At 34.4% G+C, this 25,075-nt stretch overlaps 2 protein-coding genes and 1 long non-coding RNA gene across 3 annotated transcripts; 1 reads left to right on the plus strand and 2 right to left on the minus strand.

The window, feature by feature from the left end:
* Positions 1 to 9,633: 9,633 nt before the first annotated feature.
* On the minus strand, positions 9,634 to 11,160 carry LOC132625072 (probable glutathione S-transferase). The gene is made up of 2 exons (XM_060339850.1): positions 10,840 to 11,160; positions 9,634 to 9,978 (listed from the first exon to the last, which is right to left on the minus strand). Exons 1-2 carry the CDS (start codon positions 11,158 to 11,160, stop codon positions 9,634 to 9,636), a joined length of 666 nt encoding a protein of 221 aa, XP_060195833.1.
* Positions 11,161 to 15,983: 4,823 nt separating this feature from the next.
* LOC132623931 (uncharacterized) lies at positions 15,984 to 17,575 on the plus strand. The gene is made up of 4 exons (XR_009576480.1): positions 15,984 to 16,201; positions 16,380 to 16,460; positions 17,124 to 17,163; positions 17,252 to 17,575. It is a non-coding gene; the product is annotated as an uncharacterized LOC132623931 (long non-coding RNA).
* Positions 17,576 to 18,041: 466 nt separating this feature from the next.
* Positions 18,042 to 23,404, minus strand: LOC132622882 (uncharacterized). The gene is made up of 3 exons (XM_060337551.1): positions 23,229 to 23,404; positions 20,007 to 20,206; positions 18,042 to 18,694 (listed from the first exon to the last, which is right to left on the minus strand). The coding sequence occupies exons 2-3, from the start codon at positions 20,204 to 20,206 to the stop codon at positions 18,391 to 18,393; spliced, it is 504 nt and encodes a 167-aa protein (XP_060193534.1). The 5' UTR covers positions 23,229 to 23,404; the 3' UTR covers positions 18,042 to 18,390.
* Positions 23,405 to 25,075: the final 1,671 nt, after the last annotated feature.

A 25,075-nucleotide genomic window follows, 5' to 3' on the forward strand; every position in this document is an offset into this window, starting at 1 on the left:
CATAGACTTACCTAATTAGAGTTGATTGATTTTATGGGCATTTATCAATAGGGTCTGCTACAAGGGCTTCATGTCCACATGCTCTTTGGAACATTGCATGGCCAACAACACATTGGTTTTCACCTTATTGACAATGGCTAGGAGACATGCTTGAGAATTGCCCCAAACCAACACTTTGAATTAATGTGCCATGCATCTGACCAAAACCTGTACATAGATACATGTTTTTTGCACTAAGGCCTTTTTGAACTTTGTCCATTGCTAGTTATATCCTTTTGACTCGATTTGATTGCAGTAATGAACACTTTGTTCCCAAGAATTTGATGATTTGAGTGCATAATAGTGCATTAGCTTCCCCCCTCTCCACATTACACACATTCTCACTCAAATCAAACTTGGGAATTAATACCAAATGCTTCTTTCCAAATTCTCAAAGCTCTGATCTCCAACTGTTTTTATATTTGGAGAATACTTTACATAAACATTATCCCTTCGATCTCTTTTAATTGTCATGTTTGTCTTTTGCACGTTTTTTAGGAATAATTTAACTAAACTTATTAGAGTGAGGGTAAAAATTGGGAAATTTATTTTATTAGAGTAAGGGATCGGAGAGGATGGAAAAAATAATAATTAATTCTATCTTGATTTTCTAAAATGAAAAGTATTTTGGACCAATTATTTCTAGTAATCACGACAATTAAGAAGGACGGGGAAGTAGTTTTATTATGTCAAAAAAAGAAGATAATGAAATCAATTGCTCATAGTGACGTAGAAGTGAAACATCTACGTACTATTTTACTAATTTGAGGTTGTTGAAGTTTGTAAACTTAACTTTCAACTTTCTTTAATCTATGATCTTACTCTTGTATAATTAAATTTTTCATATGCTACATTTACTATAAGATAACAGCTGCCACGACTATTTTTTACCCAAAGCTTAACCAATTATATAAAGATTATATTTTACATTTAATATAGGTTTTTGAAATCAGCAACACAAAAATTGGGTTAAAATCGAGACAGGGACGAAAATTTAGAAAGACAACAATAATGGGAGAATTTTTTCTGCTTTGTATTCATCATAATGACCTCCTTATATACAAGTAAGGTCCTCCTTGCCCTAGTCAAATAAGATAACCCTATTCCAATAGAATTTTAAATCCTATATTACCATAATTACAAGTTCACCATAAATAGACCAAACCTATTACAATTAGACTAGAATAGAGTTCTCACCGACGTAGGGATTCACCAACGTGACTAGAAAAACTGGCTGATCACACCCGGTCTCAATACCCCCCATCAAGTTGGAGCATGAGGTCACGAATGCCACACTTGCCAAGAAAAGTATTGATGTTGTGATTTGCCCAAAGCCTTTGTAAACACATCGGCCAATTTCTCACTGGTTGACATGACTGGGAAGTATTATACCGAATTGGAGTGTGTCCCGGACATAGTGACAGTCGACTTCAATGTGTTTAGTCCGTTCATAAAACACCGAATTTCGTGCAATATATAATGCGCTTGACTATCACGGTACATTTTCACTGGAGACTTATGTTCAACGCCCAGGCTACGCAAAATTCCCTTTAACCATTTCAATTCATAGACTGTCATTGCCATTGACTGGTATTCCGCCGTCGCTGATGAGCGAGAGACAATGTGCTGCTTCTTGGTTTTCCATGATACGGGTGAATTCCCAAGGGAGATAAACCAACCGGTAAAGGATTTCGATTCAACGGACATATGGCTCAGTCCAAATTACACCATCCGTACAACTGGAGATCACAATCTTTTCTCATCACAATGCCTTGTCCTGGGTTCTTCTTCAAGTTGCTGCATGAATTGGGACAAAACAAGCACGCAATACGACAACTCAGGTCGCGTAAAACTGAGGTTTATCAATCTACCGACCAGACAACAGTATGGTTTCGGATCTCCAAAATTGGCTCATTTGACCAACGCCAAACCTTGATTCTGTTCCATGGGAGTACTGATTGGTTTAGCTCCTAGTAATCCGGACTCAGAGATTATATCCAAGGTCTATATCCGTTGATAGAAAAAATAACCCAGTTGGTCTACGCGCAACTTCAACCCCCCGAAAATACTTCAGAGGGCCCAAATCTTTCATGTGAAAACAAATACGGAGATAGTCTTTGAATCGTTCAATAGCACTATGGTCATTTCCGGATATAATCAAGTCATCCACATAGACTAAGATGTTAAGCTGCACACCTCTTTGGTACATCGCGAAGAGATAATAATCTGAGTACGACTGTTTGAACCCATATTTCATCAAAGTACTTGATAATTTTGTAAACCAACACCATAGAGCTTGTTTCAAACCATTCAAAGATTTCCGGAGTCGACACGCGTGGTCTAGACTAGGAACACGAAATCCCAGTGGAAATTTCATATAAACTTCCTCTGTAAGGTCACCGTGCAAAAAGGCATTATGAACATCTATCTAATGCAACTCCCAATTACGCGCAGCCGTAACTGCCAGGAAGGTTCGAATGGTTACTACCTTAGCAATCGGAGTAAACGTTTCATTGTAGTCAATTCCTTCCTCCTTTTTATTCCCAAAAATGACCAACCGAGCTCTATATAGCTCGATTGTGTCGTCGGAGTTGTACTTGATCTTGTACACCCATCGACATCCGAGTACTTTCTTATCCGGTGGCAATGTTTCTAATGTCCATGTTCCATTATCCTCTAATGCGCGGATCTCTTGTTGTATGGCTTTTCTCCAATGTTCCTTTTTCATTGCCTCAAAGAAGGTTTTTAGCTCGGTTCCTGTGGTGATTGCTGCAAGGAAGCTTTGGTGTTGCGAGGAAAAATTATCACAAAATATATAGTAAGATAAAGGATAAGGCGCACCTGAGGGTTGCTGAGGACTGGCGAACGCGTTGATGGACTTTCATTCTGGAATGTTTCAGTGACGTAGTCGCACAACTGAATCGATTCATGCTTCTGATGTTTACCCGTACCCAGTTGTTCTTCCATTGGCATTTTGTCAGCCTGGACACCTTTCATCCGTACTTTCTCCGCATTTTCTCTATCTGGACAGACATCTGTCCTGTCCAATTCTGGCTGTTCTATGGGTTCGATATCCGGTGTTAGGTACTTTGTCCATCTGAGTTTCGTTCGTACCTACATTATCAGTCTGGTCTTCTTCCAAAGACTTCTTTTTTCCTCCGTTTCATTCGGAATCACTTTTATGTTGTCGACTAAGTTACCTGATCCTACAACAAAGGGGAACTTAGTCTCGTAGAAGTCCACATCTCTTGAGACTAAATATTCATCATTTTCTAAGTCATACAATCTCTAACCCTTTTGTCGGTAGGGGTATCCCAAAAAGACACACCAACGACTTTGACTTTCAAACTTGTCCCTCGTTCTTCCCTTTGTGTGTGCATAATATAATGAACCTGGCACTCTTAAGTGTTCATAATGGGGTGCTTCCTCATGCAAAACTTCATAGGGGGTTTTCCCATTCAAAATCGAAGATGGTGTTCTATTGATCAAATACCCCGCAGTCAAAACACATTCTCCCCAGAATCTGATTGGAAGATGACCCTGAAATCTTAATGCTCGCGCCACATTAAGAATGTGACAGCGTTTTCTTTCGACTCTTCTATTCTGCTGTGGTGTCCCTGTGCATGATGTTTGGAAAATAATTCTATGTTCGAAGAAGTAAGTCTTCATACATGTGAACTCAGTTCTGCTATCACTTCTAACAATCTTCACCCTCTTAGCAAACTGCCTATCCACCAAGGCTAAGAAATGTTTCAAGGTTTGGGACACCTCTTTCTTATCGATTAAAAGAAAAATCCACACGGCTCGCGAACGATCATCCACAATAGTAAAACAATATGAAGCACCACAAGAGGAAGGGGTTATATATGGTAGCCATAAATCATAATGAATCATATCAAAACTATCTGAAACTATATTATCACTTTAAGGAAAAACACTTCTTGTTTGCTTTGCCCTTTGGCATACATCACATTCTTTATCTAATCTATTACTACTCTCTTTTAGGCCTAATGTCGTCATAAACTTTGTTACTAGTGTTGAAGGATGGCCTAACCGTTTGTGCCAAAGATCGAACCAATCGACTATCTCCGCCTTTATAGCTCGTATCTACAACACACATTCTGGAAATAGTAAAGTCCACCTTGACGCTCACTCGTTCCAATCAGCTTACTCATGGTGGGGTCCTGTATAACACACATAATTTTGTTAAATTTTACATCACAATCTAAATGATTAACAAGTTGTGACACAGAAATTAAATTGCATGTTAGATCTGGAACGTAAAGAACATCCTTCAACCAAATCCTATTATTTAGCCTTGTTGTTTTTTCTCTCGCGGCCACCAAGCTACTTTTATCCGGAAACTCAACCGGACACTTAGGAATGTCCCGCTGATCGCTCAGTTCCTCCGAATTACCTGTCACATGGTTAATAGCACCAAAGTCAGTAATCCAGGATAAGTTTTCGATCTTACTGTCTATCGTGCCATTTGGGTTTATTCCTCGGGAATTACGTGAATCACGGTCTTCTAGATTTCTTTGCTCAAATTATGAGGTCATGTCCCATTTGTGTTCACCGGTCCTATCTCCGCCTGAGCTCCTTCCTTGGCAACCACGGCATTATCCCCTTAGTTGCCTCTTCCACGATCGGATCCCGATCTACCCCTCTGCTTCTATTGCTGTCCTCTTCCTCCGATTTTTTCATCTACTTTTTTATTTTGTAGCCACCAATCCGGATAACCGATGAGTCAAAAACATTCGTCCACAACGTGTTTGGATCTCTTGCAATGTATGCAGAATGCACTATCGTTTTTCCCTTCACCTTGTTCTCGATGAGGGTTTATCCCTTGCAAGGCAAAAGCCATGGTTTCACTTCGGTCCTCTGTTTTTCGTGTGATTCCTCTCACACATTCTTCTTGCACCAACTTCAAATATATCTTGTTTAATTATGGCAACGGTTCTTGGGCGAGTATGTTCGACCTAACCTTTCCATACATTGCTTCATCCAATCCCATGAGGAAAAGATGCACCTTTTCTTCTTCTCTTTTGGCTTCTAGGGTTGTCCCTAGATTGCATGTACACTTTCCGCACTTACAAGTTAGAATCTGTTCGTAATTCCCCAATTCTTCCCATAGCTTAGTAAGTTTTCCATAGTAATCCACTATAGTTCTTCCCTTCTGCTTACATTCTGCGAGTTCCGCCTTTAGTTGTTGCATCCGAGGTCCGTTGATAACGGCGAACGACTCTTGCATGCTCACCCATAATTCTTTCTCTTCCTCTTTATGTGAAATCATTGAGCGAAGCGTTGGTTCTATGGTGTTGCAAATCCACGACACCAACAATAAGTTTATAGTCTACCAATCTTCCATGTCTAGCGACTCTTCATCGGGCTTCTTGATCGTACCATCAACGAAGCCGAATTTCTTTCTTGTTCTTAGTGTTGTCCTCATGAATCTAGCCCATTCTTCATAATTTTCACCCTTCAATTGGACTTGTGGCACCACAATTCTAGGGTTATCATTTGACGTAATGTCATAGGGTGAGATTGTCTTTCTTTGGGTTTTGTTTTCTTCACCGGCAATTCCTTTGCCTTTATCGTCGGTTTCTCCGTTACCTGCCATCGTTTTAGGGTTTTTGTGTTCTTTCTAACGTGGCTCTGATACCATATTAAAATCGAGACATGGAGGAGAATTTAGATAGACAAGAATAATGGGAGATTCTTTCAGCTTTGTATTCATCATAATGACCTCCTTATGGTCCTCTTACCCTAATCAAATAAGGCAACCCTATTCTAATAGAACTACAAATCCAATATTACCATAATTACAAATTCACCATAAATAGACCAAACCCATTACAATTAGACTAGAATAGCGTTCCCATCGACGTAGGAATTCACCGACTCACTGATGTGACCAGACAAAATGGTCCGATCACACCCGGTCTCAATAAATTGAAACTTATCTTAAAAAGATTACAAACTTAGAAGAACAAATATATGTATCTGAGTAATCGAAAAGACATGACTAATATTTACGGAGAAAAAAAACGTGTCAAGATTATGCGAAGATATCTGTGTCACTTCAATTTATTCTAGCTAGCTATAGAGTAGTTACAAGAGTATTAGAGTAACATGACATATTTCAGTGGGTTGTAATTAGTCTCCATATATCATCAGGATCAATTGAACTTTAGAACTTCTCTTGAAGAAGACACCCTATTGTTTATTAAAGTCCACATAGCTATATTCCTACAAGTCTATAGCTTATTGATGCTACAATTTTATTGCTTTCAGTTGAATGGACTTCTGCAGAATTTTCTACCATGCTATGGGTGCCTATTGGCTAAAGACCTAAAGCTTATCTTTCCTCAGTTTTCTGATTTTTCTGAAACCAATTCAAAATACTCTTGGACAAACAAGATCCGTGTAATCGGAGTATATGTCCATATATAGGATGTAGTTATATGAATTATGAAAGATGCTAATTTTATAAAACAATATTTATAAACTGAAATCATTGATTTGATGATCGGTTGGCAATTATTTAGTAATTTCTACGAAGAGCTTGTAAATTGAAATTATTGATTTTCGTTATCACTTGGCAATTATTTGATATCAATAATTGCATATATCCATGGTACAATCTGTATGATTAGCAATGGCATAGATGTTTTGGCGGATCATCCGTTATTATATAGTATGTACTAACAAAAGGTGGCTAAATGGATTAAAATTTTAACATAATGGTTGCAATAATGTTTTAGCACATCACAAAGGCAATGAAATGACAGAAAAGAATACAAAAATGAGTGGGTCATTTGCACGATTGTCCCCAAAGGCACTGGTCTTTAATTTTTGTCCCTCAAATTAGTGGTCTTTAATTTTTATCCTTCACTAAAAATCTTTTAGTTTCAGGTTCGAATCCTCGCTCAGTCAAAAATTAAAAAAAAAAATCACAAGGTAGAGTTTGGATTCATATCAGGCAGAGTTTTGCATGGAAGAGTTTTAAACTCTACCTTAAGGCAGAGTTTTGTCTTCACTAAGACAGAGTTTCGTCTTCAAGCATAAGGCAAGACAGAGTTTTGCCTTCAGGTTTTTTTTTTTTTTTTTTTACTTAGTTGGAATTTTACAAACCTCTACTTTAAGGTCTAAATAGGCTTAATTTTGGACAAAAGTTAGGCCTTAAGGCAAAGATTTGCCTTATGGCCTAATTTTGGCTAAAAGTTTGCCTTAAGGCCTAACTTTTTCCCAAATAGGCCTAACTTTGCTACAAACCTCTGCCTGGCAAAATTCATTTTTTTTTATTACTGAGCTGGTATTAAGTGAAAGGCAAAATTAAAGGCCACCAATTTGAGAGACAAAAATTAAAGACCAGTGCCTTTGAAGGATAATCCGCACAAAAAAAATGAAATGAGTCGAGTAAGGCCCAAATCAGCAAAGAGTGGCCCAGTTTAGGTCTCATTGAAACATATTATTCTACTACTACTATTCATGGTTCATTTCAAATTTACTACTAGTATGGAAGTAGTCTATATATTTTTAGATAAGTACGTCACTACTAAAAAAATTCTATTTTCTCACTGATTTTCTACTTAAAAATGTTCAATGGTTATTTCTCAGTCAGTGGAAAAACCTAAATAGTAGCGTTTTTAGACGGAAAAATTAGGAAGTTTTCTAATGTTTCAATGGGAACCTGTTTCCCATCATGCGTTTCCCAGTGAGCTGGTTCAGTGGGAATGAGGTAGAAAAATTATATTTTATAGCATAAATTTTCCACCGAATGTCGGTGAGAAAAATATATATTTCTAATAGTGCGTGGAAGAAGGCAAGAATAGAAACTCAAATTCACACTTTTCTATAAATAAAAGCTCAAATACACACGGGAAGTCCAGTACGAGAGAACACTTATTTTTCTTTCTCAGAAAGGGGCAAACACTTGAAGCCCAAATCACAAAGGAAAAAAAAGAGAGTATAGGATGATATCCAGCATGTCAGGGGCGAATCCAAATGCTAGAATTCATGGGTTCAGAACGAGTATAATCGTATTATACATGTACTGTTGGGATATATACTATTAATCATGTGTTTAGATATAGTATTTATTATAGAACAATTATTTATTCATTGTTTAATAAAGAATTAAATAGATCATGTACTAGTATGTGTGTTCTTTACTTGTATAGTAGATGATTTAGTGTATAGAGTTTAGCTTATACACGGAAGATTAAATCGTCGGTTCTTATAAGTATAAAATTTATGGTCACAATCTAAGATGGAAATTGGACAAAGCCATCGGTATGATTGTAGCACAAGATTAATATAATGTATCTTCATTATGTGAACGGTATAGTTCCGTCTTCTTGTGCTAGTATATTTTATATGTATTGAACGGACCAAGTAGAGATAAGTGTTTTTGTACTGAATATATAAAATAAATTCTCTAGTTCATTAAATGTACTTATACTCTTAATATTGATATAATTATTATGATCAATGTGATTTGTTCATTATTTGGATTTATTAAAAGGTACGACTCAATTGCGGGTCTATGTATTCCTGGTAAATTGGATAATGACAAATTATATTTGTGAAATAATAATTAGTTGATAGAATCCATGTCTCAACTTTGAGATTGATGATACCCCTTTATGGATGCTTATAAGTCTCACGTGAAAACTCTGCAGGTGAATTTTGTATCTGTCACATGATGTAAGTTAAGCATAAATATAAAATATTCAATTAGTCAATGAATTAAATTGTCAATAATTTAATTTAATTGATTGGTATCTGTAATCTTAACATGGGGAGTTAAATAAGATTTAATGAAAGATTTCGAAATTGAACTGAGGAGTGCAGTTACGATTTTTTAGTGGAATAATTCGTAATTTATTATGGTAGGATTAATTCAGATATTTCGAATTAATTCCATAATAGGAAGCCTCGTTAATTAAATTATGTGGTCCCTGCTGTGCCCGAATAATAAAGAATTAAATGAAATATTATTTCTTGGTGGAAAATAAAGATCCAGTAGGTTTTGGAAAAGGGCGAAAACCCTAAAACCTGTAGTTATAAAATAGGGGTCTTATTCCATAAGGAGGCTAAGGGTTTTAGAAGTTTCTACACTTTTTCCATAGAAATTCGCCCACACGAATTTCAAAAATTCTGGTATTATTCGGGTTACACAGCAGAAGACTGTGGAACTGAAGAATGACGATATCGTGGATGGTGTGTGTTCGTGGTTGAAGATTCGATTCTTGGTCGCGATCATGCTTCAAGAGATAAGTATCAATTTTATGTTTGATCAATATCTTTGATTATGTGTTGTCTATATTACATGCAAGTTCGATCCTGACTATTTGCTTCAGAAAGAGGCAAACACTTGAAGCCCAAATCACAAAGGAAAAAAAAGAGATTCAAGGATGATATCCAGCATGTCAGGGGCGAATCCAAATGCTAGAATTCATGGGTTCAGAACGAGTATAATCGTATTATACATGTACATGATCTTATTATACATGTACATTTTTATTTTAAGTTTTTCCATGTGTATTCATATTCGAAGTAACGTGTTCAGTTGAATCCACAAAATCCCCTTTATTCAATGCCATGCATCTTTCTGAGCATGACAACACACTGGTATACCTTTTCAGGATCTGGAAGAACACTGGAAACACTCTCCCTCTTAAGGCATCTCTTCATCCAGAACCCAAATTTAGGACACTCTTCTTCAATCTTAAACCCCCCGAAAACCTCGTAAGCGTGGAACCAAGAAGTCATGGCAATGGCAATGACATCAACGTACCCAAAGTTGTCTCCTCCAAAGTAATCCTTGTCACCCATGGCTCCTTCAAGCTTCTTCAAGATTTCTATGAAATCCTTCTTTGCAGTTTCTAGTTCCTCTCCTTTGCTCTTCCATATGCCCATTCCTCCTTCAAATATCTGCACCTCAAAAACATCAAACTAAGTTGAAATAAACAAGCACATTGATGGAATATTATGGTGTACTATGTACCAAAACTAAAAAAATATACTCTCTAAGAGCATGTTTGGATTGACTTATTTTAGGTGTTTTTGAGTCAAAATAGTTTTTAAGCACTTGGGTAATATAAAAAAGGTGTTTTTAAGCACTTATTTTTAAGCCAAAATAATTAAAATAAACCAAAAATCATAAGTGAGGATTCCTAACTTATGGCTTATGCTTATAAGCCAAGTTTGTACGTAAGCCCATCCAAACATGCTCTAAGTCCCATTTTATGTGACATGCATTATTGACCGGATACAGAATTTAAGAAAAAAGAAAGACTTTTGAAACATATGGTCTATGACAAAACATTTGTATGTGTTTAAATCATCTTATGAAGGCTAAAATGAGAATTTAAAATTAATCATTTCTAAATATAATATATAATATATCTTTTTTTTTTGGTATACTAAAAAATGTGTCACATTGATTAAAAAAAAGGAAAAATATATAATTAGCATCCCCTATGATTTAGAACCACATAAGAGCAAGTAATCCCAAACAGTTTACCTAAGTACGTGTGAAGTATCAATGCACCTATTAGTCTTTAGTTGTGACAATATATTGGTACTGCAGACCCCTAATAGATAGGTACATATTTTCCAGCAAAACTTAGGAATATATACTTTGATAACTACATGTAACTGTTAATAAAAGTGAACAAACTGGTAACATGAAAAATAAGCATATTACCTACTATACCATATTAAAATAAGCTGATAGTGTAAAATATTTTTAGGCTGTCAATTATACAAGTTAGATATGAAGAAAATTTTGACCTTTTTGTCGATGAAATCAGCCCAGAAACGTGCACGGGAGCGGCCATAAGCACAAGAAGGCAACAAAGAATTAGGAGAAGGATACTTCTCATCAATATAATACACAATGTTATTGGACTCTACAACTGGCTTTCCATTGTCCAACAAAACTGGAACTTTCTCATAAATTGGGTTTGATTTGAGAAGCAGCTCACTTTTGCCACCAAATAAGTCTTCTTCTTGAGATTCATAGACAACACCCTTTTCAGCTAGAGCAATCTTAACCTTCATGCAAAATGGGCTTGCCCAGAAATCCAATAGACGTAATTCATCTTTTGACATCTTTAAATTGCACACTCTTTTTTATTTTTATTTTCTGTTTGATGATGGATGATGATAGGTAATTGGCACATGTTGGGGTTTATATAAGTGCAAGAATTTGAAATTCCAACAAGAAAAATCTGATTGGGCTGAACTTTCCAAGATGACATTGAAAATCTCGTCATTTTGTCTGTTGGCAGTTGGTTGCGTGAGCTGTGATGTATATTATGCAAGCTTAACTATATGTTTTGCCGGCATTTTGAATATTTGTATTTTCCTATCGTGAGCCACATTCAAGCAATGGGATTCATATAACATCCACTATTCAAAATATGTTTTACTTATTATACATGTATATTACTAGTCAAAAACAATAAAATGCATAATAAATATAAGGGTTGAATTTCAAGCCAAAAATAATAAGATGCATAATGCATTAATTTCCTTTATTTGAAATTGAAGTTTCATATAACCTATTTCTACAAAAGTTGAACCCCTAAGTAAAATCCCTTTATTTTAGCCGCTGTGCATGAGGATATATATAGTTATCAGTTTGCATTTTTATATTAGTGGCACGTTTAGAATTAAAGTATTTAAATGTATCATTGCTCGTAGGGTCGAAAAGTGTTACAGAAAACAAGTTGTGGAGCATAAAAGACAGTAGTGTTAACTTATGAAGAATAGTACTACTTGTCATGCAAGTGTACTAATACCAAGACACACTTTTATCACCTGGCTAGCTGTGCAAGGCAGGTTAGCAACAGTTGATAGATTACAAAAGTGAGGAATTAATCCAGGTGCCCACTTACTGTGTTTTGCGTCAAACTTTAACTGTAGAAACCCTCTCACATTTATTTTTCACTTGTCCATACTCCAAACACATTTGGCTTGCATTACTTAATGGATGGGTGAAAAGAGACAACCATAAGCTCAGGGGTTTCAAAAAATAGCAAAAGCTAAATATTAACAAAATAATGTTGTTGATGAGAATCGAATCTAGGACACTAGAGACAATTTTAAACACAAAAAAATAGCAAAAGCTATATATTAACAAAATAATGTTGTTGATGAGAATCGAATGAATCGAACCTAGGACACTAGAGATAATTTTGAACACCCTGGACACTACTAAAAAAGGGGATTTTCCGACCTAAAAAAATGGCTATTTCCGACCTCATGAGGTGGTTTTGGTCAAAAACCGACCTCAAAATTAGGTCAGAAAAGAATGGGTCGGAAATATTACGTCGGGTATTAATTAGATAAAGTACCGACCTCACTAGGTCGGTAAATTATATTAATAATATAATGATATGAGTTTACCGACCTTCTAAGGTCGGTAATTTATATGAATATATAATATATTGTTTTAGATTTCCGTCGTCATGAGATCGGTATTTCACAATTTCTGCAAAATATTTGCAGAAACCTGATCTCATGAGGTCGGTAATTTGTAATTTTGGGGAAAATTTTGCAGAAAACCGACATCATGAGGTCGGTAATTTGCAGTTTTTGGGAGGATTTTGCAGAAAACCGACCTCATGAGGTCGGTAATTAGCATTTTCTGGGATTTTTTTTTGCAGAAAACCGACCTCGTGAGGTCGGTAATTTGCAGTTTCCGGTAAATTTTGCAAAAAACCGACCTCATGAGGTCGGTAATCTGCAAAAAAATTGGTAGGATCTAGCTGTTATTCCAGTTGCCCCCCTGTCAAGATGAAAATAATTTTATATTTAACTAAAACCAGCTCAAATAGCTGTCAATAATTCACCAAACTACTATAAATACATAAAACATTAAGCTACTTCAACAAACACATATATTAAAAACCACCAATACATCAATTCAATTCGAAACTACTTCAAAGTTGAATGAAAACGTCATTCAAACATTCACAAGAGACACTACAACACAATGTATCTATAGCTACGAAATCTAAGCTATGAATTTAAAAATCGTAGCTATTACCTAGTAATAGCCACAAAAATACAAATTTCGTAGTTGTCTACAAGTTCATTAAATTACTTAGCCACGAAAATCAAATTTACAAAGCTAATTCCTCATTTTTGTTATAATTGCTAAATATTGTGGCAATAGTTACATAAACAGCTACAACTTTATTGCTAGGATAAAATTTTATAGCTAATCCTAAGTTCTTGCCACGCGATAAAAGTTACTGTAGCAATAGTAACCTTTTAGCCACAATAATTTATTTGAAACAGTTAAATACATATTTTTGCTTCAAGCTATAAAAAAATGTGGCAATAGTTAAATGATATAGCCACGGATCTTTTGCTACGATAAAATTCCTTAGCTAATTATTAATTTTGCCACGAGTTAAAATGTACTGCAGCAATGGTAACCTTATGGCCACGATAAATTATTTGAAGCAAAATATTGTAGCTAAATAAATGTTTTTGCTTCAAGTTATAAAAATTGTGGCAAAAGTTCAATGATACAGCCACAAATTTTTAGCTATAATAAAATTTCGTAACTAATTATTAATATTTGTCATGAGTTGAAACTTGTTGTAGCAATAGTAACATTTTAGTGACAAAAAATTATTTAAAATAAAATGTTATACCAAATAATATTGTTGCATCAAGTACTAAAATGTCGTGACAATAGTTAGCTTAATAGCTATATATGGCAAAATGCTATTGCCGCAAGTTTATTATTTTGATAGATTTTCGTTGCTAATAATTATTTTTTACCCCAATTTAAAATTTGGTGTAGCAATACTAATGTTTTTGCAATTTTTTCTTATACTTGAAGTTACTATAAAAATAGTACTAATTATCCTATTCGATTCAATTTTAATGGGCGTTATTTGTAAGTTTAAATTATAATTGAAATAAGTAGGTGATTAAATCTATTTAATTTCGATTAACTAATTATATCAAAGTTAAACAAAATTTCACTAAGTGTCACTGGAGCTTCATGTTGATCAAGTGTTTTCAGAATTGTTATTTGACTCAAATATTTTCTATCGGAATAATATCTTTGATCTAGTGCAATTAGAGGCGTCAATAATTTGATCCGATTCAATTTTATAGGTTGTAAGTTTCAGTTAACTTATTATATTAACTTCAATTAACTAATTAACGGAAGCGATGAAAGCATGCCCACTTTCGCCGGCTATCACAATGGATCAATACAGGGGAAACTGGCCGAGAAGCCTGAGCTAGCTATCAGCTGCCCTAGCGAACGAAGTCTAGTCTTCTTATCGAGATGAGCATGAGTGGTCAAGCCCTGCAATGAGATCATGCGCCCTAACCTAAGCCTGGGCTACTGTTGTGTGTTCCGATCCTTCTAGTGAGAGCTTTTGACAATCGTAGTGACCGCAGTATGCTTAATTGACTGTCTCTCTACTTTCTTGATCGTTGCATCACAAGTTCGCACGACAAGCCGCATTGTGCACTCAAGCTTGGATGAATATATATCAAATTTAACAAAACTTCAATAAGTCTCACTCAAGCTTCATCCTGATCAAGTGTTTCGAAAAGTGTTATTTAACTCGGACATTGGAATAATACCTTTATCGATCTACTGTAATTAGATGTGTTCATCAATCGACTCGATTTAATTATGCAAGATCTTACTTGTAAGTTTCAGATAAAATTTCAATAAAGAGGTGACGATATCTAATTACTTTTGATTAATTAATATCGAATTTGAAAAAAAATTCACTAAGTCTACTCAAGTTTCATCTTGATCAAGTGTTCCGAGAATTCATGTTATTCGACTCGGACATGATCTATCAGAACAATGCATTTATTAATCTAGTGTAATTAGAGGTGTTCATCATTCGACCCGATTTAATTTTACAGTAAGTTTTAAAAATGATTTCACTAAATAGGTGATTATATCTAATTAATTTTGATTAACTAATTATATCGAACTTAAATAAAACTTAACTAAGTCCCACTGAAGCTTCATCTTGATCAAGAGCTTCCAGAATTGGTAACCGACTTAGACTTGTTCGACTAGAATAATACATTTATCGATCTAGTGTAATTAGAGGTGTTAATCATTCGATTCAATTCAATTTTATAGCTTGTAAGTTTCAATATTACTTAAATAAATAAGTGATTATATTGACTTCGATTAACTAATCATATCAAATTCAAACAAAATTGCAATAAGTCTAACTCAAGCTTCACCCTGATCAAGTGTTTTGAGAATTATTATTTGACTCGGACATGATTTATTGGAACAATACCCTTATCGATCTAGTTTAATTAGATGTGTTCATCATTCGACTCGATTCAATTTTACATGATCTTACTTGTAAGGTTCAAATATAATTTAAATAGAAAGGTGATTATATCTAATTACTTTTGATTAACTAATTATATCGAATTTAAATAAAATTCCACTAAGTCTCACTCAAGCTTCATCCCGATCAAGTGTTTCGAGAATTCATGTTATTTGACTCAGACATAATCTATAAGAAAATATTTATCAATCTAGTGTAACTAGTGGTGTTCATCATTTGACTCGACTCAATTTTGCAGGGTCTTACTCGTAAGATTCAAATATAATTTAAATAAATAGATGACTATATCTAATTAACTTTATGACCTACTACTAATTCAATTACTTAATGATTGGCGTAAAATTATAAGTAGTTGAACTAAGGATTAATAATTTGGTATAGTTAATATAGAAGGGTATCTATATACCGTAATTTATATCAAATTAAGTAATGTTGATTAATAAGTTATAAAATAAAATGGAAAAAATCTAATTACTATATATGGAATGTATAGCAACGTATTTTATTATGAGATTTCTTACCAAAACTTCTTTTTATTGTTATAATTATTAGGGGGGAAACATGAATTCACAAATTCAAGACTTGGAAAAAAAGGAATTCCCTCCTAATTATTTCGGTCTAAAATTTTTGTGCCTAAATTATAGCCTTCTTCATCTATTAGATTGAACAGTAAGATTAGAAAATCAAAAACTCTACAAGCCTAAAGCTTTCAAAATCAATCATTTATAGAGAAGGAAAATTTCTCATTAATTACTCATGTGAATCAACCTAATATCCCCAGAAGAAAGGTTCCGTCTTCTTCTTCTCCTCTGTCTCAATCTCCAATTTCAACCTTTACTTTTTTTTATTATTGCAAATTTTAATTTTAATCTTAATTTAAAATTTCTCACTTTTCTTGTTCTTAGATTATCAAACGGAATTGGGTTACTCCAACATTTGATGTTTTCTCTATTTGTCTTCTTACAGATTCGAGGCTTTATAGCGGATTCATATAGCTCAACGACTAAATTACTCTTACTATGCTTTTGGACTGCACAGGTTCTTAAGGTCCTTATCTTTGACATACCATTTTGTTACACTATATATATATATATATATATATATATATATATATATATATATATATATATATATATTGCTACTTGTCTCATTCATCATTGTTTTTAGAGATTTTTAATTGATTAACAAATGTTATGTACAAAAACAGGAAGCATATTTTTTGTAATTGCATTGTGTACTTTATTTTTTGAGTTTTTTTTTTTTTTTAAAAGATTTTGTCTCATACCCATAAGAAAAAAGAACTCACTCCAACTTCATTGAAAAAGATGTGGCTATATAATGGGTACAATATCTCTTAAAATTCATACTCCATGATATTATAGACTTTGTTGTTATGGACCATCTTTTTTAACAACAATCATTTAGTAGTACTAGTGTAACAGATTTATATTAATTACTCTAGAATGGTAAAATTTTCAATTCTACATTAATTATGAATTCATTTTAAGACGATGGTCACTACTTCAAAAGAAACAGTAACTATTGCTAACTTTTGAAATCATTTTTACATGACTAATACAGAATTGGACAAAGGAAGAAAACGTTAAAATCCTGCAATATTGAATAATGACAATTTGAGCTTGTGATTTGATACTTGTATTTTTAAGTTGGCTAATTTTTGTATTCTCTTTGTTGGGAAATCTGTCAAAGGAGGGAGGAGTTGAAGACTAAGAGGAAAAAGATTTTACCTGTGAGTTTTACTGATTATTGCAATGGTTTATATATATATATATATATTGTTTCTGCTTTCTGATGTTAAAATACTTTACTACTGATAGGTAAATTTATGGAATTAGAGCAGAAATGACAAGCTAAAATCGATGTCGATCCAGCTAAGGTGCACTTGGAGACCCTGAGAGGAGAGAAAGAAGAAGACTATGAGACTCTAGATCTCAAAGAAGATGGTGTCATAGAGAAATTCTGTATTGTGAATGTATTTTAATTGAAATTTAAAATTATGTGTAACTTGAAACATGTTTTGGAATCTAAAAACTTTTGAATTCTGTTAGCTGCATTATTAAGTTATCAAAACTAACAATGCTTGTGGCAAATTCTTCAGTTTGTAGCAATAAATTTTTGAATTCATAGCTAAAGGTATATATAATTGCTACGTAACAAGAAGTTTTTGAATTCGTAGCTAAAGGTATATGTAATTGCTACGTAACAAGAACATAGCAAGACATTTTTACTTTCTGTAGCAAAATGCAAAAAAACTTTAGCTATAATTTCATATATTTCATGGCAAATGGTATGGATTCTTAGCTACAATAGAAAAATATTTGTGGCAAATTCTTTTACTCATAGCTATTAATTTTTTTATTCGTAGCTAAATACGAATAATACTGTCAAGAGATTAAGCTGTATAAATAGCCACAAAACATGTGTTTGCGTGGCAAACAAATCAAAAAATTTGCTACAATAAAACACTTTGTGGCTACAATATGAAGACAACTACAACTTTTATCTGTCATGGCAAAAGAATACGATTACTTGCTATAAGTATATATTTCGTGGCAAAAAAGTTTTACCATCACAGCTACGACACAAAAATACTCGCAGCAATAAGTATTAGTCCTTAGCCACGGACCATGTAAAGTCTGTAGTTAACCTTTAGCTACGCTATATTTTGCTACAAATGCTACGGAAAAAAATATTGCAGCTAAAGTGTTTAGCTACAGAAATTTTCATGTTTAGCTACGCTGTATTTCGTAGCTATATATGTGTAATGTTGTAGTGAGACATTAAGCTACTTCAACCTTCGCAAACATCAACACAACATTAAACTACTTCAACCTTTATAAACATCCACAAAACATTAAACTAGTCTACACTAAGTTAGTCTACAACATTAGACTACTTCACCCCTCAAACATCCACAACACTTACACAATCCACAAATCCACCACAACATTAACATTCAAACATGCCTTTGTGTGTTTGACACGTGAGTCCCATCATCATCAGCACCACTAGATTGAGTATGGGGGTTACGAGCATCATCAGGACACGAGGGAATCCCCCTCGAAGCAAGTAATTCGTCTAATTGGGCCCTCATACCGTCAAACTGCATGTCCCTCCGCCTCTCCCTTTCCTCCGAGGCCTGTAGCTGGCTAGATAGCTCAGCAATCTTTTGCTCCATGGCCATAGCGCTCACTCTATGCAGGAAATGAATCAGGTTGATGCACGTGAACAAGAAATTAGCCAAGAGGCAGATAAGATTCCTGTTTCAACACCAGAAAAATCAGTAAATAAGCAGCAGCAAAAAGTATAATTTCTTATATACACTATCAATTTCTTATATGCACTAACAATGTATAATTTTAATTTCTTATATACACTATCAATTTAAGGTGACCTGCAACATCATCTGTCTAGGATATGCCTAATTTTGTAACCCCAGCTAGAAAATAAAGTAAAAGTACACTAAGTGTGTAAAACTTCTTTATATGTCAGTTCCATCTAAGTTAAATTTTGTACCATCATAAGCTAACGTAGTAGTCCAAATTAGATATTTGAAGCTAGTTAAAATTCCAAATTAAATGTGTTCCATATCAGAAGAACCTCAGCTAACTGAAAAGGGTGAAATAATTAACAGAAAAAGCAAGAAAACTGTATTCGCTTAGTCAGTGTAGTGAAACTTCCCCTGAATTATTGTACCTGGTTTAATTTAATTAATTTGACCATCAGATGATCAAAAATTTTGCCCACCTTCAATATAAAATTACTAATATATTCGAATCTGGTCATTTAAGAAATCTACTCCTTTCGTATTTTTTTTTCCACATTTCATATAGCTACTTGAGAGACTGCTCAGTGGACACGAATTGGAATATATATATCAGCTAAACAAATTCAGCTATGTACTAGAAACTATTTATTTTCTGTTTTGGCCATTCTGATGATCTTGACATCAGGAAATGAGTGGGAAGGACCACATATCCACATTGTATTTATTTAGTACTACTTGAAATAATTAAGGAATTTCAGCTAATCAAAATGAATGCAAATGCAACATTATGACTAACTTTTGTTTGCAGTAGTCCAAACATTAATCCACTATCTCGATGATCTTGACTCTGTGAGGTGCTTTACATTAGTAAATAGTGTGTCTTCCCGACTAATTAGCTGATTTTCAACCTTCTGCCGTTTAGGAGCATCTAGTCTAAAAGTATTTAATTATGTTATTCTATATATACACTGACCAGTGGCAGAGGCAAAGTTTTCATTAAGGGGATTTTGAATATTTATAAAACAAGATTGACTTTGTATATGCAAGGTAATTTTCGGGTGAAGAAAGTTCAGATGAAACCTTCCAGCCCCTCTGATCTAGCTCCGTTCTCGACTGATAGTAATGTAACGAATTTTTACACAATCACTATTATATTTTAACTTTTCTCTTACTTTTTGGATTACTAATCTCACCCATTATAAATATTAACTTGCAGGTTGGATACCAGGTGCAGCAGTTGGATTCTAAACTAGAGGGGTATAATTGACCCTTTTCCCTTTAATAAAAATTATAAATACATATACCTTAAACGCATAAAAGATCTGTCTCTAGCGATTTGGTGACATCTAGCCCCAAGTAGGTGAGTCTTTAAATAGTTTTTCCATCTCATCTGTGAGGAGTCTTGAAGCTTTCTATCTCTAATCACAAGGTTTTCTGGTGGTCTTTGGGGAACCCCCGTCTCCTTAGCCTTCTTTGTTTTCTTAGCCCTCTTTTCACCGGCCATCTATACAATAATATATGTTAAGTATCGCAAATATAAATTAATAGAAAAGTATGTTGTTCAGTCTTAGATGTTCATTCTTATATGGCCTAATCCAATCTAAAGCAGCACCTGGTTTGTAGGTACAAAGGAAAACAAAAACATCATTAACATAAAGATATTTGCTGGTGTTTTTACCAGAGGGCATGACTTGGTTGAAACATGGCTCAAAGTAGAATATTATTGCTGTTCCATTGATCCTTTGTGCACAGGATATGATATGGTAACAAGTCATATGGTGCATCACAATGAGTACAGGTGGCAATTTTGGTCTTCAGTTCGTTAGCTATTCTCTTGTTTACTTATACTGATTGACATTATGTAAAGGAGATGTTTCTATGATAGTTATGTGAAGATGGAAGGTTGTTATATTGAATCTGAGGGCTTAAGACATCTTGACAGACTGTTGTATAGCTACATTTTTAGATGTTATATCCAGGTTGAGGACACTGAATGACCTGCTAAAAACACAAAACAGTACCACTAGTATTTAGTATTTTAATTTTGTGATAAAATGGAGACCTTCAAAGAAGTACATAGCCTGTAATGAATCCTAGCAATGATTTTCAAAACTGCCTGAGAAATGAAGTGCTTCAGAAATGCATATTCCACTGTACTTGGAGATAGGACAATAGTCAAAAAATCAAACTGAAAAAAGCAAAATAAGATTATCTCTTATATTGCCTTTCCAAATTGCAAGTTACAAATCAAGATAAGCTAACAAGACTAATAAAAACTAAGGAACTATGAAATCTTAAAAAAAAAAAAATGTTTCTACCAATTCCTGGAAAGGACATACTTTGACTGCTTGGAGAATTCTTTTCTTAATTAATTAGCCATATTACTAAAGCAACTCACATTGAAATCCTTCCTAAATCAATGATGACTAATGTATGACCAGAATATGACATGCTCACAAAGGGACAGAAAATAGGGAGCCATATTACTAAAGCAACTCACATTGAAATGCTTCTTGATCCATGATGCCAACCATTTTGGTGGAGCATTGATGAGATTATCTAAATAGTGTGTGCAATCTCCTTCTGCATCCAAGATGATTTCATGGTCACAACAGATTTTGCTCTTCTACATTAACTAATCTGGATTTTTCCTAACTTCAAGGACTTTTACATGCTATAAGCTACTAATTTTCATCATTTCTATTCTTGTTAACTGATTACTCTTCGCATGGTGGAACTTACCTTCATTTTTCCCTCTTTAGAAGGGAATGACTTTAGAGATCAATCAGTATAAAGTAACTTCATGTCAATCACGATAAAGGAAAACAGTAAGTTAGAAAGACAATGGAGAATTATTCTGTTACTATACATAATTCTAAAGTGAACTTGAAGTAATAACATGTTGACTGTATTCTTATTATCTATATTTTACCTTGACAATCATTAAAAATGACTCTTTCATTTCCTGTAGTTCTTTCCGAACAAACAAGTTTGGTGAAAGAAGAGGCAAGACAAATATATAAATCAATGCAGTTGTTACTCGATGTATGGACATATCGAGAAGCAAGCACAAGAGATAAAGAAAGGAGCCGCATCAGGTGAATGAGTAGAAGACAAACTATGGCAGGTCTTACATTTCTTTTTCATGATGTTATATATGTGACTATGACTTAGATATTTCTTGATCGTATTCTTGATCCCCAAAAATTGATGAAAGGATTTCATGTTGACTTTGGATATCTAATATATCCCTGTACTGTCACATTAATCATTGACAATGTGAATTATATAGATTTTAGTCATCCTCTTAATATTCTGTTGAGAAATTATAGTCTTGACATTTGCAGTTGTTCTAAGTTTGACTACCGGTTGTCAGAAAATACAAAGAATTATTTTCATTACACAAAACTCCAAAAGACGATGCACAGTTCTCAAAACAAGCACCATGAAGGCTATTTCAAATGACTATTATTGTTATTATTTTAATGCAAGTAGGTAGGCATAACAGGGAGCCTAAATGTTTGGAAAAACCTTTCTTAAATTTTACCAGCAGTTAAAAGGGTCGTCAAAAGACCTCTTGTATCGGCAATACAGTGAATCTTTGATGGCCATATCAAAAACCATTAAATATATGGATAAAGATGAATTTATGACAAGCTTTAGTGGCTACTGTAATTGTCGAAAGGATCCCTTTTACCAGCAATTAAATAAGCTTTTAGCGGCAATAACAAAAGCTACAGAATGTGTAACCTAAGAAAACCTTGGGCATTTTTAGCGGCCATTTAAATTGCCGCTAAAACTCATAAGACTTTTGCCGGCCATTACATGGTCCTTTACCGGCATTCGATCAAATGGCCGGTAAAACGTTTACCGACCGCGGCTTCAGCAGCCAATGTGTAATTGCAGGTAAAGGTTTTAGCGGCCATTCTAATTGCCGCTAAAGCTCCCTTTTATTGTAGTAGTGAGAACAAGATTTCAGTCTCATAAGTACCCTTTGGCTAAAATGGACCTTAGAATCACAAACTCAGAAAATTTTAAACCAAACCCATGAAAATTTGCACCATAAACCTAACACACACTAAAACAAGGGTGTATGGACCTTAGAGAGCAAGAGATTGAAGTACTCTTTTGGCTAAATGTGCCTTAGAATCAAGAAACCATCACAAATTCAGAAAATTTAAAACCAAACACATGAAAAAATGAAGAATGCATGCGGACATCACAAGTACAATTCTCATTAGACAGGACTATAAAAGCCCATAGCACCCGGCATTGTCTTTGGCATGGACATAAACTTCCCAATTTGCAAAAACAAGAATGGTCTTGAATGTCAGACTTCCCTACTTTCTTCTGAACTATTGGAAATAGATTTTTTTTTAAAAAAAAAAAACTTGGAAATAGAAATTTTCTCCCCGTAACTTTCTTCCATCAAATTAACAGCACAATGCCAAATATAGAACATTAACCATCATCAGGAGATTTCTAATTACAGCGCAATATTAATTAAGAAAAGAAAGAAAGCATACTTCAAATGATTGGCTATGGACGCGACGGCGACGGCGGTACTGATTAGGGACTGTGGCGACGGTGACAGCGGTACTGATTAGGGATGGCGGCGACGGTGACTCCCTGCAATGATGGTGACATCGACGGCGTATTAGGGTTAGAGAGAGAGGGGGAGTGAAAACGTGAGAGGGAAAGAGAGAGAGAAATGGAGAGAGAAGGGTTTATTTGGGTCTGTTATAATTTAATTTATTTTCCCAATTATACCGACCTCATGAGGTCGGTATATTTAATTATTTTATTTTTAATTTAAAAGAATACCGACCTCACGAGGTCGGTCTATTAAAAATAATTGTTAATTAATTTTAATGAACCGACCTCGTGAGGTCGGTATTCTTTTAAATTAAAAATAAAATTATAATATTAGGCATCAAATAAATTTCCGACCTACTAAGGTCGGTACATTATTTTTTCAAATTTTGGTACAAAATTACCGACCTCATTAGGTCGGTTTATTTTTAAAAAAATTGAAAAAAAAATATTATGACTTTACCGACCTCATGAGGTCGGTTTTTTGAGGTCAGGAAATCCTGTTTTTTTAGTAGTGGGACCACTTGAGCTAACCTTTTACAATTATTTAAGATGTTCAAAAGTTAATATATGTACATAAATACAGAAAATCTACCCTACATATATACTGTAATTTTTTGTCGACCTGCACAAGCTTGGGAAGATGAAGTGAAATGGATTGCAAAAAGGGCCAGTGGAAACAGACCAAGAGTTCTTGAGATTCATATTTGCCGCAACAGTCTACCATGTGTGGGCTGAAAGAAATGCTCGGAGATTTCAAAATACCAGTAGAGATTACAAGTTCAGAATCAAGGAAATTGTCCTCCAACTCTATATTCGAGGTCAAAGACAAACCAAATAGGCCATCATTTTGTATGCTTTGAATTATTTTCCTAGCTAGACTCTGTTTTGCTAGTTTATGCATATTTGAGTGTATAGATAGGAAAAAGTAGTTAGCAATCTTGAGAACTAGTTGTAGAGTCCAATGAACTGGTAGCTTTGTAAATGTCATACTTGGTTGAAATAAAATTTCCTCTTTCGACCAAAAAAATAATGCAAGTGTAATAGTTAAAATTGAATGTACAAGAGGGGGGGGGGGGGGGGTGAATTGTAAGCTTGTTAAAAATCTAGTCGACTACTGTTCGTGTCAGTTGACTGATGGCGAGACAGCCTGCATAAATTTGTTAGTCATTTGATTTACACAAGTATAAATCACAATAAATAGTAAGAGTGCATAATATAATATGAGAGCAATATACTAAATGACACCAGGATTTTTATACTGGGTTGGAACCAATGTGGTATCCTAATCCAATCCCCTTGGGTTGCAAGAAGGTTATCTCTTTAAGCTCTTTGTAAGTTGTTCTTCGTACAATGGTTGTAAGGTGCAGCTCCTACGTCTAACACTTAAACTCTTGTACAAGGTTGGTTTTTCACTCGCTTACCAACAACGACTCTTTGGTTTTCACTTACTCACCAAAGAAACGAACAATGACACAACCTCTCAATACAAAGCCTCACCAACAATATTTTTTTCTCGCCTCTCCTTTTTGAGTACACAGTAAATTACTAAGAAATACAATGCTTATGAAAGGTAGAACAAAGAACTTGAGAAGGTTGAGACGGAAGTATAAGTGGCTGCGTACTTTTCTTCTTTTAAGAGATCATATTTATAGCCTTTCAACTTTCTCTGGCTATTGCATAACCCAAGGGAATTTCACAGATTGTTCCTCAATCTTTTTTGTGATTACTTGTTGATTGCTTCCTTAAATCTTGGAGTGATATATTCTCTTTGATTCCT

The sequence above is a fragment of the Lycium barbarum genome, chromosome 12 (assembly GCF_019175385.1).
Source record: "Lycium barbarum isolate Lr01 chromosome 12, ASM1917538v2, whole genome shotgun sequence".
Lineage (NCBI taxonomy): Eukaryota > Viridiplantae > Streptophyta > Magnoliopsida > Solanales > Solanaceae > Lycium > Lycium barbarum.